The sequence below is a fragment of the Fukomys damarensis genome, unplaced genomic scaffold (assembly GCF_012274545.1).
Source record: "Fukomys damarensis isolate Sample0158 unplaced genomic scaffold, DMR_v1.0_HiC HiC_scaffold_32, whole genome shotgun sequence".
In the NCBI taxonomy this organism is placed as follows: domain Eukaryota; kingdom Metazoa; phylum Chordata; class Mammalia; order Rodentia; family Bathyergidae; genus Fukomys; species Fukomys damarensis.
Window position 1 is genome coordinate 47,802,160 of NW_022900944.1, and position 16,560 is coordinate 47,818,719.

Below are 16,560 nucleotides of genomic sequence, written 5' to 3' on the forward strand. Positions count from 1 at the left end.
CAAAGGAAATGTGGAAATAAGGACATGAGTGTCCCTCGTTTGTTTAGGGTCTCGCTATGTAGCTGAGGCTGGCCTTCAATTCCCAGTGATCTTTCTGCCTCAAGCCTCCCAAGTGCTAGGATTACTGGTAGGTACCACCATCCCTCATCTCTTGCTGTCCCCTGTCCCACCCCGACCTAGACACTGCCCTGCTGTTATGCCCCCGGCCCTCTACCAGGCCAGGCTAGGCCAGGCCAGGCCCCTCCTGCCTCAGCCTCAGCCTCCAACTTTTATCTTTTCCCAGCCCAGTGACTTGCGATTGTCTCCTCCGCTTAGGAAGCCAGTGCCGAAGACTGCTCCAGCCAACAGGCCCGGCGGTCCTCTCCAGCCCCTGCAGTAGGACCTTGGGGGTATGGGTGAAGGATTAACCCAGTTCGAGACCTTGCAGGGCCCTGAGGACCCCAGAACATTCTCACACAGATCAGCGCGGAAGCAGAGACCAGCTGGCAGCCTCAGAATTCCAAATGCTTTTTATTAAAAAATAAAACAAAACAAAACACTAAAACCCCACAATACAACAGCACTACCCACCCTAACAAGCCTAGGGTAACAGGTTAGCCATGAACACAAGAATAAAGACACCCAGCCACATGCCTCACACGGTGGATGTCACAGGGACAGCGCAGGGTGGCTGCTGAGCCCACCGTGAAGTCAACGAGGCTGAGTGCTGACCACGGGAATAAATAAATGCGACACCACAGGACCTGTCCGTTAGTAAGACGTTAGGACAAGATAAAAAGCAATGGGCTGAACGGGACGTTCTGAAACAGGACAACCCCATGGACCAGAACCCAGGCCAAGTGGGCCGAGTGTGGTAGCAGAGGGGCCTCAGGGTCGGCTGGGTCCCTGCACGGAGCCTGGGGTCTCCCTGTGTGGAAGGCAGGCGGGATGGGCCAGCACCACGGACCCAGGCTGGCCCCGGGTCTCGGGAGCCCTGCTGGAGGAGGCAGTGGGACCTGTCCACGCCCCGTCCACCTCCTAAGGGCCCCAGGCACAGCATGGTCCCTGCAGGGGTGCCGCCACCTTCCTCTCGGGGGCCCAAGGCAGAGCCCCAGACAGAGTGCTGCGTAGGGTAGGAGTGTCTCAAAGTCTCTGGCTCAGTGCTCCCCTGGCTGGGCCGGAAGGGGCCACCCTGGGAACTGAGGCAGTGTGCACCGTGGAGAGCTCTGGGGGGCTCGCCAGCTGACTGCGACCCCGACCCCGGGTTTACAGCAGAGGGGACCTGGTGTCTGGGGGCCCTTCTCAGTCTCACCCTACAGCTGTGACGACACAGGAGGAAGGGTGCTCTCTGTCACACAGTGGGACTGGGGCTGTCTGGCTGTCTGGCTGTGTCTGTCAGAGCAGTCCGTGGTCATGGCGGTGATGAGTTCAGTAGTTGCACGCACCCTGTGAAGCAATCTGGTCCCTGTGAGGCAGCTGTGCCGCAGACAGAGTTAGGTGAGAAAACACCACCTCCTCGCCTCTCTGCCCCGCTTCTTTAAACAATAATCATCTCAGTGGTGTCAACATGACTCCAAATTTAAGTTAAAATAAAAACAAATCTGAAAACAAGGGAAGGGAGCAGGGCTGAGGTGACAGGAAGTCCCTTGTGCCCAGGGAGCCAAGGCAGAGGTTCACCTTCCAGGTCTAAATTCGTACCGGAGTTTTCACAATCGCCGTAGGTGCCCAACCCATGCGGGGGCAAGGAGGGGATTGGGCGCCTGGCAGTGCATGTCGCGGCGCAGCTGTGGGGAGGATGGGTACGGAAGCTGCTTTTCAGTGGTCTGGCAAGATGGCGCTGCGCCCTGCTCCCGGTGGCTTCGGGCATGTGGGCTAGGTCTCCTGCGGGACCACATGCAGGAGCTTCTGGCACAGGACGGTCGTGGAGTCTGTGGGAGAAGGCTGCAGTGAGCGTGGGCTGGGGGCGCGAGCTGGGGAGCTGCGCCCCTGCCTCCTCCTTGGGAAGCCAGGCCACTGCAGCCCGGTCACACCGCTGGAGCAGGGCAAGAAGGGAGACACCTCAGTTTTACAGAAAGCCTCTGGCCTTGCTGTGGACGCCAGGCCCCAACCCAGAACCCTGAGGGGGCAGGACCCACACACTCTCAGGGCCTCAGGTTCCAGGTGACAGCCCTCCCCGTGGGAGCAAACCCTGTACCACCCTAAGAGGCGGCAGAGTCCTGCAGATGCTGTCCCAGGCCCGTCACACCGGATGCTCCCACAAAGCAGCTTGTGGGAGGGTCTGGCGCGGGAGGAGCAGTGCCTGCCTTGGGCTCTGGCTGGGTGCACATCCTGCTCTGGGGTGGGCAGCCTCTGCTCCCACCAAGGGGCCGCAGGGCGGGCCATCCTAGACCTTAAGTGTCCCAGTGCCGTCACGGAGAAGCCGATCAGCCCTGGGCCGCAAGACGGTAGCCGCAGCTCTCTTCCGCCCCTGATCAGCAGCTGCTCCAGGCCATCCTCGGCACTACAACCCAACCAGGAAGCCGCCCCCGGGGTCAGGTCCCGGACACTCACAGATGGCCTGCAGGAGCCACTTGGGCTTGTTCTTCCACCAGACCCCGAAGAAGTAGACGGGCAGCCCGCTGAGGATGATGGTGAAGCCGATGGCGCACTCCACGGGCGTCTTCCAGAAGGACACAGCGATGAGGAACAGGCAGGCCAGGGTGAAGAACACGGGCAGGGCCAGGCTCACCTGTGCAAGGTGTCGACCAGTCAGCCCCACAGGTTACCCAGCCTGTCCCCCAGTGCCCCCAGGGGAGCGTCTGTGACCAGCGGAAGGCGAGACCATGCCCCACACGGCTTCCCCTACTCAGCACAGGGGCTGATGGGCGTGGATGGGCTTGGGGCCTGTGGGACTGGGTGCTGCCCCAGCCTGGCCCGAGTCCACCTGGGAGAAAAGTGCCCATGGGTGCCCTTGCTGCGGGCAGTGTGGCTGTGTGTCAGGGGACCTCCTGCTGGTATCTGCTTCCAAGCCCTAGCCGCCGGCTGGAAGCAGCAGGCGCAAGCTGTCCCCATGAAGGGTGGGGCACTGCCAGATGTGTCAGGCCTCCTGGGCGCTCCTCGGACCTCATGCTGACAGCATCCTGAAAGCTTGACACCCAGCCCTGGCCCATGCTCAGAAGGCAGGGAGGGGGCCCTGGGACATCAAGTCTCCTGCTCTTGCCCTCGGCCTAGGCTGTCCTGTCCCGGGGAAGAGGACAGAGAGCAGGCCTTGTGCCCAAGGGAACTGGCCAGCCACGCCTGGCGCACCTGAGCTGTCGGGATGGGGCAGGACTAATGGGCCCCACTGTCTAATGCGCCTTCCCGCACCGTCTCGCCCTGTCCTCGCCAGAGGAAGGCTTCATGACCCAGGTCTGCTGAGGGGAGAAGTGGCCCGGCAGGCACAGGACCAAGAGGCCATCGTGCCCCAGGCCCCAGGATGCTCCGGCCCGCCTGCCGCACCCCAGGACCCAGGCCGGGTGGACCTTGATGGGCCGCTCCAGCTCGGGCTTCTTGAAGCGAAGCCAGATCATGCCGATGATGGCCAGCGCCACACAAAGCCAGTTGAAGAAGCTGAAGAAGTTGATGACGGAGAAGATGTCGTTGGAGAAGGCGTAGAGCAGGGTCATGATGCACTGGAAGCAGAGATGGGTGGGTGAGCCCTTGGTAGGGGACAGTGGGCACCTGGACATCAGAAATGGTCTCAAAAAGGAAACCAACTGGCAGCGTGCGAGGTCTAGGAAGGCAGAGGAGGGAGTCGGGGGGTGAAGGCCTTGGGGCAAGGAGGAGGCGCAGCACTCTGGAAGTGGGCAGGGTGGGCTGCACTGGGGCCTCCAGTACAGAGCGAGAAGTCCTCAGAGGGGCCACATGCTGCCCACTCAGGACCCCAGGTGGCCCTGAGGCAGCGCCCTCAGCCATCGCCAGTGCAGTCTCCGGGCCCAGGCTGGGTCCCCCTCGGGTGTCTGAACTGTCCCCATGGCCCCGCAGGTCGTGCAAGGGCATAGACTCAGGCTCCAGCCTCTGGTGTCCCTGAGCCTGCACAGCCCACATCCGCTCCTGCAGTGCAGGACACACGGTCGACCACACAGGCAGCGCGACCACACCTAAGTGTGCAAGAGCTACGCATGTGCTCCGGCCCTCGGGAGGCTCACCGTGAACACGAGGGACGGCACGGGTGTCAGGAGGGCTGGGTGGATCATGGAGAGGACCGAGGGCAGGTGGCCCTCTCGGGACCCCACGAAGAACAGCCTGTGGACACAGCGGCAGCAGTCAGCCCAGCCCGCCACCCTGCGGGGAGGAGACCCACCCTCAGGTCTGCGGGACCCAGGGAGCTCACCTCGAGGACGTGAACAGGGACCCATTGACTGAGCCAAAGCAGGACAAGCCCACGAAGACTGGGATGATCCAGGACATGACTCCCAGGTGGTGGTTGCCGAAGTCCTGGGGACAGAGCTGGGTGAGCCTGGCCAGCAGGCGGCAACAGCCCCGCAGCCCATCCAGAGGCTCCGCCTGTGACCTGGCCCTGGGTCCAACCACTCTGAGGGACTTGGAGACCCTGGAGCAGGCTCCTCGGTCACCTTCACTGCACTTGGGGTCCTCCAGCTCCTGAGAGCGGAGGGCTGTCGGCTGGGGCTCTGCCCTCTGTCCTGGTCTTGTCGGGCAGTGAACACTGAATCCACTGCTAAAGGCAACTTGGCCGCTGGTCCAAAGTGGGGCCTGCACAGAGCCTCGGCTGCAGGACTCTCAGCCCCGCAGCTGCCCCACTGCTGCCCCACACGAAGCCGCCCTCCTGAGCTCTGGACCCCAGGTGTGCTGATACCATTGGTGCTGCCCAGGCAAGACTGCGATGGCAGTCAGGCAAGGGTGCCCTGAACTTCCTGCTGGCTGTGGTCACCTTCAGGAGACTGAGGACAAGGACCCCGGCCCTCGGGCAGCAGCGAGGCTCGGACCCGGGGCCTTACCACGGCCACAGCCTCGGATGACAGCATCTTCTCGGGGGACAGCGTGCTGAAGTAGGCCAGGTTGGTCAGCACGTACACCAGGGTGACGATGGGCAGCGAGATGATGATGGCCAGCGGCAGGTTTCTGGGCACCGTGGGGGGCAGGCATCAGCACGGGGGGGACCCAGGCCCAGCCCACCGTGCCCCATGTCTGAACCCTGAGTCTTGGGCGCAGGAGGTGCTCATGCCCAGAGGTGGGCGGTGCCTGAGTGGGGGGCAGCAAGGCAAGTCCAGTGTGGTGACGTGAGGGTGGGCAGTGCTGGCCACAAGGTCTGGAGCCTCAGCTGGGCCCCTCCAGACTCCCACCCCGTGTGGGGACCCTGGTACCACCACCCACACACACACTGTCCCACCCAGGCGCATGTGTCCACCCCACAATCTTGCCCAGATCCCCGACTGCAGGCCACGCCCAGCAGCGGCACGTGGGTGGCATGCTCTCCTCGCCTCCCTCATTCAGGAGGGGAAGGAAGGGCGGCACCACGCTGCACTTACCTATAGGGATTGATCATCTCCTCCGTGACAAAATTCAGGTAATTCCTAGAACGAAGACCACGGCTTTGTTATACGCTACTCCCTCAAGCGTCAGGAAAGGGGGCAGTGCCCCACTGTTCCCGCAAGGCTGCACTGTCCCTGAGATGGATGCGGGGACACAGCCACCCTGCGCCTGGCACAAGCACGACCCCACTGCTTACTGAAGGTCACAGCAGGCTTCAAACCCCCAGGGTTGGGAGGCCACAGGGACAGGCAGAGGTGGCTGCAGGGCAGCACAGCTCCCACGCCTGTCTCCTCTGGCATCCTGCATGACCGCCTCTTCCCCACCTGCCCACCCTGTGGCACTTCTGTCCCTGTGCAGCCATCCTGAGGGCCACTGGCCAGCAGGACCTGGTCTGGGCTGACCTGCAGGTCATGCACCAAGCGGCCTCCTCTGAGGCCTTGTGCTCTCCTCCTCCCACTCCCCAGCACGGTCCAGTGAGCTGGGATTTCTGGACAGGTCGGGGCCCCAGATGTTCCAGGACCCACCATCCTCCATAGGCGAAGAGGCCGCTGTACAATGCCAGCACGATGTTCCCCACATCCAGGTTGGTGCCTTCAAAGGAAGACTTGGGGTCTAGGTTGGACACGTCACCTGGCAAAGGACAGAGAAAAAGGCATGCTGGAAGTTCAAGAATGTCCCTGCAACAAAATGCCTAAGAGAGCTCTGGATGAGGGCTTTGCACTGGGGCAAACCAGGCTTACCCGCCAAGCCAGCTGACCGCCCCCCCACCTGCCTGGGCTTGGTCATGGTGGCGGGCAGGCAGGCCAGGCTCCCTGCCCCAGCTCCAGAGCATGTCCTACACAGCTCCATGCACCTGCAACGCCCTGCTGTGTCCTGGGGCCTGGCCCACCCAGCCTGCTGGGCAGCAACTGTCGACATGGGGGAACACCGAGGCAAGGTTGCCCCTGCCTAGGCCTGAGGCTTTGCCAGCCCGTACAGGACAAAGGTTCTGTATGGGGCACTCGGAGACAGGAGGGTGGCCACACACCCTGTTCACGGCACCCAGGACCACAGCCTGACCTCAGCCTTGTGAGGAGGAGTAGCCCCTGACTGACACGGGGCCTCCAGCTGCTCTCGCCCAGGATGGAATGCTGCACCTGACCACACCCAGGCATGGCTCCTTCCCTGCTAAGCACCCTGATTCCTTGTGGAAAGGTGATGTCCAGGTGCAGAGAGGCAGCCTGAGACCACACAGCCTCTCGTGGGCGGTGGGGTTAGGACGGAGAATGCAGGGCTCTGCCGAGGGTCTTGGGGCCCGTGATGGCCTTACCCCTGTCCAGGGGAGGAGATGAAGGTGTGGGGTTCAGGCAGGTGTCTGAGGACCCCCTGGCACCAGCCCCACTGCTCAGAGCCCTGCATGTAGCGCTCTCAGACTGCTGGATGCCAGCTCTGCATGGGAGGCCACCATGTCCCTGGGCACCAGACCAGATGCCGGCTGTCCCTCCTCTCCACAGATGCCATGGAGTGGACACCAGGCTGCTGGTCTGGAGCAGGGAGGGGACTCATAGCAGCCGGGGCTTCACCTGCCCTGACTATCTGCCCCATCCCCAGCTGCTGGGCGGCTCTGAGGGCTGGCAGGCCCCATTCCTGTCCCCTGGACACTGCAGCAAACTCGCCCTCAGTCGCTGCCCGAAGCAGCTGCTCCTGTCTGGCTCTGCACCAGCCCAGGCCGCGTGCCTTCCAGGAGGAGGTGGGGCTGGGACTTAAGCTCCAGAGCAGCCGTTCCAACCACGCCACCTGCAACCAGGGCATAGGCTTTGGCAAGGCCTGGCGATGTCTGGGGTCCAGGCAAGTGCTGGTGGAGGTACAACATCTAGCAGTCTAAGCCCCGTAACACCCAGCAGCCCCCGACCAAGTCCAGGGAGGTGGCAGTGCCAGTCTGAATCACACCTATCCTTAAGCCACCACCACCCAGGGCTGGGCAAGGCTGACCCGAGGCCTCTGATTCTGCTGCCACAGCGCTCCAGAAACCGAGGGGTTCATCCATCCCACAGCCACTCAGTGGCAGGGTACACACAGTTCTATGCCACCTGGAAGGGCACTTCCCTCCAGGCCCCGTGACCGGGAAGGTAGGCAGGAAACACACCAGACGGGTGGAAGGAAGCCGGCAGCACAGGTCTGGGAGGACCCAGGCTCCACACTAGCAGCCCCCACCGAATGGGACTCCTGGGGCACAGCTTCCTCCTTCACAGGAAGTGTCCTCTCTTGCTCTGGCCAAGGGGGGCAGCAATGCCAGGCTGGGCAGCCCTGGTGAGCTCCCCTAAGCCCTTCACCCCAGGTCTCCTGTCCCTGTGCATAGACCTCATCTTGTTTTAAGGCCAGTGTGTGAGCAGACACTGAGAGCCCCAAGTGCCGTAAAGCCCTGAAGCTGGGCAGAGCATCCCCGCACCAGGGGCAAGCAGGGAGTCCACAGGCCCAGCGAGTCTCACAGAAACAGCCATGGGAACTGGTCCGAGGGGAGAGAGCCAAGTGCCCAAGCCAAGGCCTGGCTCCTGCCCTTGGGCTCCTGGCTGACAGACCTGGGAGGGTGCCCACAGGGGCCCAGGGTGCTCAGGATTGGGCCCAAAAAGAGGCTTCTTCCTCTGGGCCCTGGCCAGCCCTAAAGCCCCCAACTCAGCAGAGGCTCCCTCCAGCTGCCCCGTCCCCAGAGACCAGCCTGTGTCTCAGGGCAGGGAAAAGGCCCCGCTTGGGCCCCAGGCTTGGGAAACCAGCAATCTGGTCTGTGTCAGTGCTGGCCCTAGAGCCCAGGTGCTTCGCAGAGGCAGTGCCAGCACAGGTCTGCGGCAGGGTGCCCTCTCCATGTCCTACCCGGCTCTGGCACTGCCAAATATGTGGGAAGGGGATGGGGCAGGAAACTGGTTTGGGGAACATGGCCAAAACAGGTGGTCCTAGCTGGGCACGGTGGCACACACTTGTAATCCCAGCACCTGGGAGGCTGAGGCAGGAGAATCGACAAGAGTTCGAGGCCAGCCTGGACTACATAGTGAGGCCCTGTCTCAAAAAAACAAAAAACAATAAACAGAAAACAAACAGGTGGTCCTATCCTTTGAAGTCTCAGGGGCAGCCCCTCAGCTCTGAAATTAGCTGTGGACTTCAGATCTGTGCTGGAAAGACCTTCTCAGCCAGCCATGGAGGGAAAGCAGTTTCCTGTCCTTTGATCCTATTCACAAGTAAAGCACGTGTTTCCAAATCTGTTATTCTTTACATGCTGAGGCATCACAGGACCTGCACAGGCCTCAGTTACACTGTCCAAGAACACCCAGCAGAGCTGAGAATGGCAGGACATCCAGCAATCTCAACTTAGGTAGGCTGAGGCAGGAGAAAGTTCAAGTTCCACCTGGGCAACTCAGCAAGACCTTGTTTCAGAATTTTAAAAAGGGCCGGGGATATAGCTCTGTGACGCCTCTGGGTTCAAAAAAAGAACACTCCAGGGAAAAGCAAGCCCCACCTTTGGCTGCGTGTCCTTGAGGCCACATGTAGGTGCAGCCCCAGGTGCTCACCAGGCACCTCCTGTCCCCAGGATGTGGTCCGCAGTGTGAAGGACTGGGACCGAGTCCGGCAGGAGCCCCGGCGTGCAGAGGCCCCAGTGCTCTGCCTGTCCTCTCCTGACCTGAGCCGCTGTGCTACTGCCCGTCACAGCCCCGAGCTGGGCCTCCCACGCAGGGGAGGCCTGGGCTCTGTCCAAGTTTGCCTTGGCAGCCCGAGGCGGGTTGTGGCTGGTTTTCTCGCCTGGGCAAACCATGCGAACTCATCTAGGATCCTGAGCTCCCAGCCTGCCTGGCTCCCTGCGACAGAGCGGTGCCTCGAACACAGATCCTCCTGCGGCCCCCACTTAGCTGCACCTGGACACAGGGCCTTGGGCTAGTTAAGGACACAGCCCTCATCCAACAGGATACGAGTTCTTTCTTGAGGGACCCCATGGGCTCCCCATCTGCCATGTGGGGACAGAGTCGGGATGCGGCCTCCAGATGAGACCAGCAGTGGCTCTGCAGAGTCCGTCCTCACGGCTGAGCAGACAGGCACATCCGGCCCGAGGGCCCCTTTGTGCTTCCTGGGCCGAGTGCAAATCTGCTCCTCTTGCTTTGGTTCTCACCAGCAGGACTCCCGAGGCAGACAGTCCTGTTGTCTCCGTCCTTCTGGAGCTGGCAGGAGCCAGGGTGAGGAGCACAGCAAGAGCCTGGGCTCCCAGGTGCTTCTCAGGCCCTTCTGGGGCAGCCAGAACATTGCTACAACCTCCCCTAGCACCTCCGACACCCAGCAGGAGCTCAGAAGTCTACCAGATGCGCCAGGGTGAGCTCTGACCCCATGTCTTGTCCTGGCCCCGGCTATCTCCTCTGTGCACAGGCGGCAGGACAGGGGAGGACCCACACTTCTCCCAGCCTAGGGTACCTGGCCAGTGTAAGTGCCTAGAAGCAAACATTTCACAAACAGTGAAGGGTCCGACAGACCCGAGCTGTTGCTCGGTAGGCCCAGGCCAGGCTGGCCACCGCCTAGAGCCTGGCACAGCTGCACTTGTCCCCAAGGAGCCTGTTCAAGGGCTGCAGACCACAATCACATGTTGGGGCAGGGGTCAGGAGGGGTCTGAGCTCCAGCATTTCTCCTCCAGGAAGCCCTGGCAGGGAAGGGCACAGACATCTCAGGAAGAGGCCTACTGTTGCCCCAGAGGGGCATCGAGGCAGGACGCAGTGTGGGAGAGGGAGAGTTTCAGTGCAACCTACTGGTCCGCGTGGTATCCCATCTGACTGCCAGAGGAGAGATTAGTTTGTTCTCCACCGACACTGCAACTCAGTAGAACCACAAAGGGTCCCATTGTGTGTTGTCCAGGGTGGGGGACCTGGATCAGGCTGTCAGCACCCCACTCCCACCTTGGCCTCGGAAACAAAAGCCCTGCTACCACTTGTGTCTGGGAATAGCCTGACCTCGAGCTGCAGCCCCACGCCTGCCTGCCTGCCTGTCTCCCTGACCCTCGTGACCTCCCTCTGTGTCTCCTGTCCAAGCAACCATCACTCCTGAGTCCTGTGATGGCCAGTGTGGGCATGGTCCCCCCTGGACCTCACATGACACTGGCCCACAGGCCCCAGGAGGCACCCATAGCCCCACAAGGTGGCTGAAGCTGTTTCTACATCTGAGCACTGCGTGCTGCACTGTGGAGAAGACCCTGCTGAAGGGCCCCCAGCCCCCTCTGTGACATGGGTGTCTAATGTCCCTGCAGGGTAACCTGAGCCCCAGACAGCAGGGCCATGTCCTTGGTTGGGTGTGGGGGCTGCGGAAGTTCTGGGGAAGGCTGGCAACCACGCAGGTTCCTCAGCAGTCAGCCAGAAACAGGCAGCACCGGGAGGCGAGGTGGCAGCTGGCTGGAGGGGCACCCAGGGCAAAGATCAGGCCCATGATGGATGCAGGGACAGTGGCCCCTCCGTGCACTTGGGCTGGGCCTCAGCCTTGAGGGACCCTAGGCACAGCCACCTCCATCGGCACGGAGGTGCCAGCGCCCAATGGGAAATAAAGTGGGGCAACTGGTCTCGGAGAACAGTTGAGGTCCCCACCTCAGGGAAGGCGCCTGTCTGGAACAGCGCCAATCCCTTGGGAACAAAGTGGGACAGGACTCTGCAGACTGCACTATGTCCCCGAGCTCAGAAAGGAACCACTGGGGAATGGGGGTGTTTTCCACGGCAACTGGGATCAAACACACACTGTGCTTGGGCCAAACAAAAGCTCTTTGCTATCCCAACTGGAGTTTGCTTTTATAGAAATCGGGTCTCCTTCTAAATTCCTCACAGCCGCCAGGCCAGCCCCCCACGCCGTGCAGAGCGGCGCCTGCCTGGCTGCTCGAGGGCAGTGGGTGTGGACAGGCTCTTCCCCCTGCCCATGCAGCCCTGACCACCGTGCTCCCTTCCTGCTCTTCTTCTGCCACCTCTTCTGCACATAGGGCGGATTCACGCTGAGTCTCAGACACCTCAGAAAGGGGCTGAGTGCCAGATCCAGGAGGCTCCGGGCTCACCTGGGAATTGTGGGGCGGGGAGTGTGGGGGCAAAAGGGTCCTCTGACCACAACGGGGACCATGGCAGCAAATGCCGCTGGGTGCCCGTGAGGCCTGGGCCTGCACACCCCGCCCCAGGCTCAGGGCCGTCTGTGTCTGTGGCTGCACCTGCGATCGCCCCCCCAGAGGAAGGAAGGCACGGCTGAGGCAGCTGTGGGTGAGAAGCCACACATGGCCATTGCTCGGGGCGAGCGTTCAGGGGGTGGGCTGCACAGAGCCTGGGCCTCCAGGGGCCTCTGGGGTCTTGGGCTTGACCAGCAGGAGGGCAGGAAGGGGCATGGGACGCACCTGAGCCCGGCTCTCCCTCCCCTGGTGGTGCAGCTCCCACTTCTCATCTGTGCCATGTGACCATAGGGATGTGCTACCCCAGGAACACACCGGGCTGTGTCAGTATCCCCTGCCCGCCTCCTTGGTGCATCCTGGTAACTGCCTGAGTGTGGAGCCCACAACCCACCACGTCCCTGACTGCTTCCCCTTGAGAGCACTCAGCGCACAGGGGTGCATTTCCAGGCCACGGCCACCTGGGGGGGCGCTGCCTTGTAACTGTGCACATCCTTGCACTGGAATACCTCACAGCAGTGAAGGAGGCAGCACAGACAGATGCAGGAGGAGCTTCACATGCAGTGTGTGTGTGCACACGCACACGTGTGTGTGTGCACAGTATGTATGAGAATGTCCATACTTTCACCAGCGATGCCCACCCACACTATTCCACGCTGAATGTGGGTGCTGCACAGGGCACATGGGCTCTCTCTCCCACCAGCTGTCCCAGCAGCCCCAGGGCGAGGTTTGCCGGTCCACAGCAGTGAGCTCTGTGTGCCAGCCCTGTGTGCGTCTTGGTGGCAGGGTTTACAGGTTTTCAGCCTCGCCCAATCCTTCGCTCCCATGTACAGAAATGAGAACGGAGTTTCTCCACCTACATAGGTGGCATGCCGCCAGGCCTGGTGCCCGTGCCCAAGGACAGACACTGCCCTCCTGGGGGGACTCACTCCTGAGGGGCTCCTGGGGCTGCAGCTGGATGAATCACCCGGAGCCACCACATTGCTGGGAACCCCGAGAATGCTCCAAGCTGGGGGCAGAGATGCGCTCAGGGACAGGGTTCAGCACCGGACGCATGGCACCCTCCCCTGGCTGAGGGTAGATTTGTCCCCCTGCGTAGGACTCAGGAATGCAGCTGCAAACAGGAGAGAACAGAGAGCTCCTGCCTAGTCCTGACGTGGGCACCTGGCTTGAGGACTGGAACCCACACCCCACATGGTGGACACAGCAGGTACCGCATGCCAGGCTGGTGCCACACTCACCCTTTGCGATCTGGATGAAGCCGAGTAGGATGATCAGGCCCAGGGCCAGGAGCTTGGCAGCTGCGAAGGCATCCTGCACGCGGGTGGCAGCCTTCACGCTGTAGCAGTTCACAGCTGTGAGCAGTACTGCAGGGACAGAGGCAGTGTGAGTCCTCACCAGTCAGGTGGTCACAATGGGCTAGGGGCAGGTGAGGTCAGGACATGTGGGGTGGGGCTGTCTCTGCCCCAGTGTCCCTGTCCCAGGCTCCTTGATAAACTGGCTGGTTTCTACAGACAAGGTCAAAGGTTGGAAATACCAAACTCAAAAAGGCCAGGATCCCCAGTGCCCCTGGGCTGCCCTCAAGGAGTCCCTCTAAAGGAGGGGGTCTCTGCCTCCTGAGGGACCTGCCACTCAGGCCCAGAAGCCCACTTTGGACTCTGGGAAACTTGGAGCTGGCCACTGGGAGCGAAACTGTGCCCCACCCCCGCACCCTGGAAACCCCTGAGGACGTCTCTCCCGTGATATGGGTGGTGATAGGTGAGACACAGGCATCCTGCTAGGGGGTCTGTGCTGAGCCCAGAGGACAACAGGGCCATGTGGAGCTGGCCTGCAACTGGGGGAAGGGAAAAGACTTGCGGACTAGGCCCTCCCCCAGGAGCCCCCTTGTAGACTCAGCCCAGGCAGCTGGGGTGATGGAGGCAGACAGGCTCCAGGGCTACTGCGCTCTGAACAGTAAATACTGGGAACTGAGAATTCGCATGGGGTATTTCCCACACCAGAGCAACTGCACCGCCAGTCTGAAACCAGGCTGGAGGGGCCACGGCGTCTGGAGGAGGGAGACGGGATCATGCCTACAGGCAGGCAGCTGAGATGGTGACCAGCACCCCAGCAGACACTGCTGTTCTCTAGCGGGGGCACAACAAAAGTACACCTAAAAAGTCTTCATATACTCACAGACCACCCCTTCCCACTCGTACCGCCTCAGCTCCTAAGGCTCAAATGGGATGTGAACCACACGGTGCCGGCCGCGTGCAGTCAGACCACAGGACAGAGCCCAGATGTCACAGGCGGGACCCTGAGGCCAGCCACCACCACCGTCACACATTAACCAGCGCTCCCAATCAGGGCTGCAGGGTCCTGAGATCTCCGCCCCATCCTCCGCCCCTGAGCCCCTTGGTAACTCCGGGCTGGGCCAGCACACCAGGTGGCTTTCCTCCTGCTGGGCTAATTATAGAAAGTTTCGGGGACCAGATCTCAAAAGAAAGAAATCTACACTAATTAGATGGGGCAGGAAAACAGGAAGGCTTCCTGGCGCTGGGCAGGATCCCGGATCCCACCTGCCGCCGGTGGGAAATGCTCCCTGGACAGGATGCGGCCGAGCAGCGTCTCAGCTCTGGCTGACGCAATGCCGCCGAGCCGCTATGCACTGGGAAGCCTGCTCTGCTCGGAGGTACTGGGCGGTGGTTACTCTAACTGCACCGGCTAAAATGAGACAGACACAGACGCACACGCCCACGGTGAGGAGGCGGGTGAGCTGCGGAAGTCCCTTTCCAGACCGGCCCCACCACCCGGTTCTGAGCCGGGTGTCCGAACGGGGCCTGCTCTTCCCAGAGCCACACTTCCTAAGGGACCAGTGTGGGCCCCCGGGCATCACTTCGGGCCCTTCCCCCAGCTCGACTTTCCGGCTGCAGCAAGAAGCCAGCGAGTTGCATCAGTCGCCCGGGTAGGCGGGGCGCAGCCCCACAGCCAGTCTGTCTCGGCTGTGGTCTCGGGTTTCCGCCTCATCCATGCAGGGAGACTGCAGCTGCCACAGCTCCCTAGGAGAGAGCCGCCCGCCCCTCTCAGCCCATTTCTCAGAGGCGGGCACTGGGTGTCCGGGAGAGGGGACAAAGGAGGCCCTCGTGGCCGAAGGCAGGGCCCCTGCTCTGCCACCCGCACCTGCCCTGCCAGAGCTAGAGGACAGCTGTTACTCTGCCAAAAAGTCTCGAGCCCAGGCCGGGGGCCAAGTGGACAGAAGGGGCCAGCAGGTGCCGGCCAGGGCTACTCAGTGCGGGGCTCCTCTGATGCAGACCCTTCCTGATGGAAGTGACCAGGTCTTGGCCCCCAGGTGGGCCGGGGCGGGGTCAGGAACAAGGGGGACTTCACAGTGCTAGTGCATCGTGAAAGGAGTGGAGTAGTGATGAAACTTTATTGCCACTGACTGGGGACACGAGTAGACAAGGGCTTCATTGTTCTCGGAGTCCTTTTCTCAACATTTCCAAATGAAATAGAAGCTTAAATAAATGAATGCATCTGGACTCCTGGCCCCGTGCCTTCACCATCACCACCACACAGCCACCAGCGGGTGGTGTGCAGAGCTGACCTGGACCTCAGCTCCCACCTGGCCCACTGCCAGGCTCCCCAGCACCTGGCCACTGTGACCACCAGCCCTGGTAACTGGAAGCCCTCCAGACAGGGACAGGAGAGGACGAAGTGCGGGAGCAAGCAAGACAGCTCCCTGACCACAGCGGTGCTGGGCAGGTCAGGCCTCCTCCACTGGGCCAAGCCAGCAGCGATTCCTGTCTCAGGGACATACCCGCCACAGCCTGCCCCACTGGCCAGAGGGTCCCTCTGCAGCTGTGTGACCCCAGCCTGGCAGGTTCTGCTGGGCTCACTGTCCCCCCATTCAGGTACCCCCTGAACGGGCAAGGCGTTTGGGCCAAGGAAACACCTCCTTCTGTGGGGATGCCTCACAGCAGGCACTGCCCGTCCAGGGAAGGAGCCCCACATGCAGGCCTCAAGCTCAGGCCCCAGCACACGTGGGCCTTTGTCCTTGCAGCGCAGCAAGGGCAGAGGGGCTGCTGTAACACCAGCTGGGAATTGAGGGTGCGTCTGGGACAGGCACTGTGCTGCTTCACAAGGCGAGGCCAGGCAGAGGAGGGTCGCTCTGCTCAGAACTCTGCAAGCTGCACCTATTTCTTGCAGGTCCCTGAGCAGGGAGAGAGGAAACAGGCATAGGCTTCACTGGTTCCAGGAAGCACTGCCTGCCTGATTCCCAGGGCAGGACAGCTGGCACCAGGTTGGTGAAAAAGCTGGAAGACCACAGCAACTACAGCTGGTGGAGGCCTGGGCCTCCCTCACCTGTCACACCTGACAGCCCAGGACCCAGGGGTCCCGTCTGCAGGGGACCCTGCTCCTGAGGACAGCTCCACTGCACCCATCCAGCATGCAGGGACACGAGGAATGCAAGCTTCCTAAGGCTGGCACCTGCCTCCTGGCCCCTTGAAGTCAAAACGGCCTCCCTCCTCCACCACACCCTGGCCCCAACTCCCCTTGCCTTGCACTCTTTTTTTTGAGACAGGGTCTCACTATGTAGTTGAGACAGACCTAGAACTCACTATGTAGCCCAGGCTGGTCTCGAACTCACAACGATCCTCCTGCCTCAGCCTCCTGAGTGCTGGGATTACAGGCGTGCACCACCACACCCACCTTGCACTCTCTTATCCATAGAGGAACCTGTCAGCCCTGCAGCTCCACCCGCCAGAATCCCAGGGGTCCCGAGAGCTTTGGTCAGGCCAGGCAGGTCCAGGATGGCCCAAAGGAAAATGCAAGGGCTCCAGGGAGGAGTCAAGGAGGACTTCTAGGTGCAGAGGGGCCACTGCCTGTGTCCGGGGGTGGGGTCTCCTGTCTGCTCCGCCCTGCCTCCCCCCCCCCACATCCTGTGGAAACCCCTG

General features: G+C 61.8%; 1 protein-coding gene across 1 annotated transcript in view; it reads right to left on the reverse strand.

Annotated features, from left to right (window-relative positions):
- Nucleotides 1–491: 491 nt before the first annotated feature.
- Nucleotides 492–16,560, reverse strand: part of Slc7a5 (solute carrier family 7 member 5) — a 23,290-nt gene continuing 7,221 nt past the window's right edge. Inside the window, exons 2-10 of the mRNA XM_033757883.1 lie at nucleotides 12,868–12,993; nucleotides 6,015–6,120; nucleotides 5,487–5,531; nucleotides 4,956–5,079; nucleotides 4,331–4,434; nucleotides 4,146–4,242; nucleotides 3,480–3,629; nucleotides 2,530–2,707; nucleotides 492–1,907 (exon numbers count right to left, since the gene is read on the reverse strand). Of these exons, the coding sequence (XP_033613774.1) occupies nucleotides 1,852–1,907; nucleotides 2,530–2,707; nucleotides 3,480–3,629; nucleotides 4,146–4,242; nucleotides 4,331–4,434; nucleotides 4,956–5,079; nucleotides 5,487–5,531; nucleotides 6,015–6,120; nucleotides 12,868–12,993 (986 nt within the window). The 3' untranslated portion in view covers nucleotides 492–1,851. The remainder of the gene's footprint in view (nucleotides 1,908–2,529; nucleotides 2,708–3,479; nucleotides 3,630–4,145; nucleotides 4,243–4,330; nucleotides 4,435–4,955; nucleotides 5,080–5,486; nucleotides 5,532–6,014; nucleotides 6,121–12,867; nucleotides 12,994–16,560) is intronic.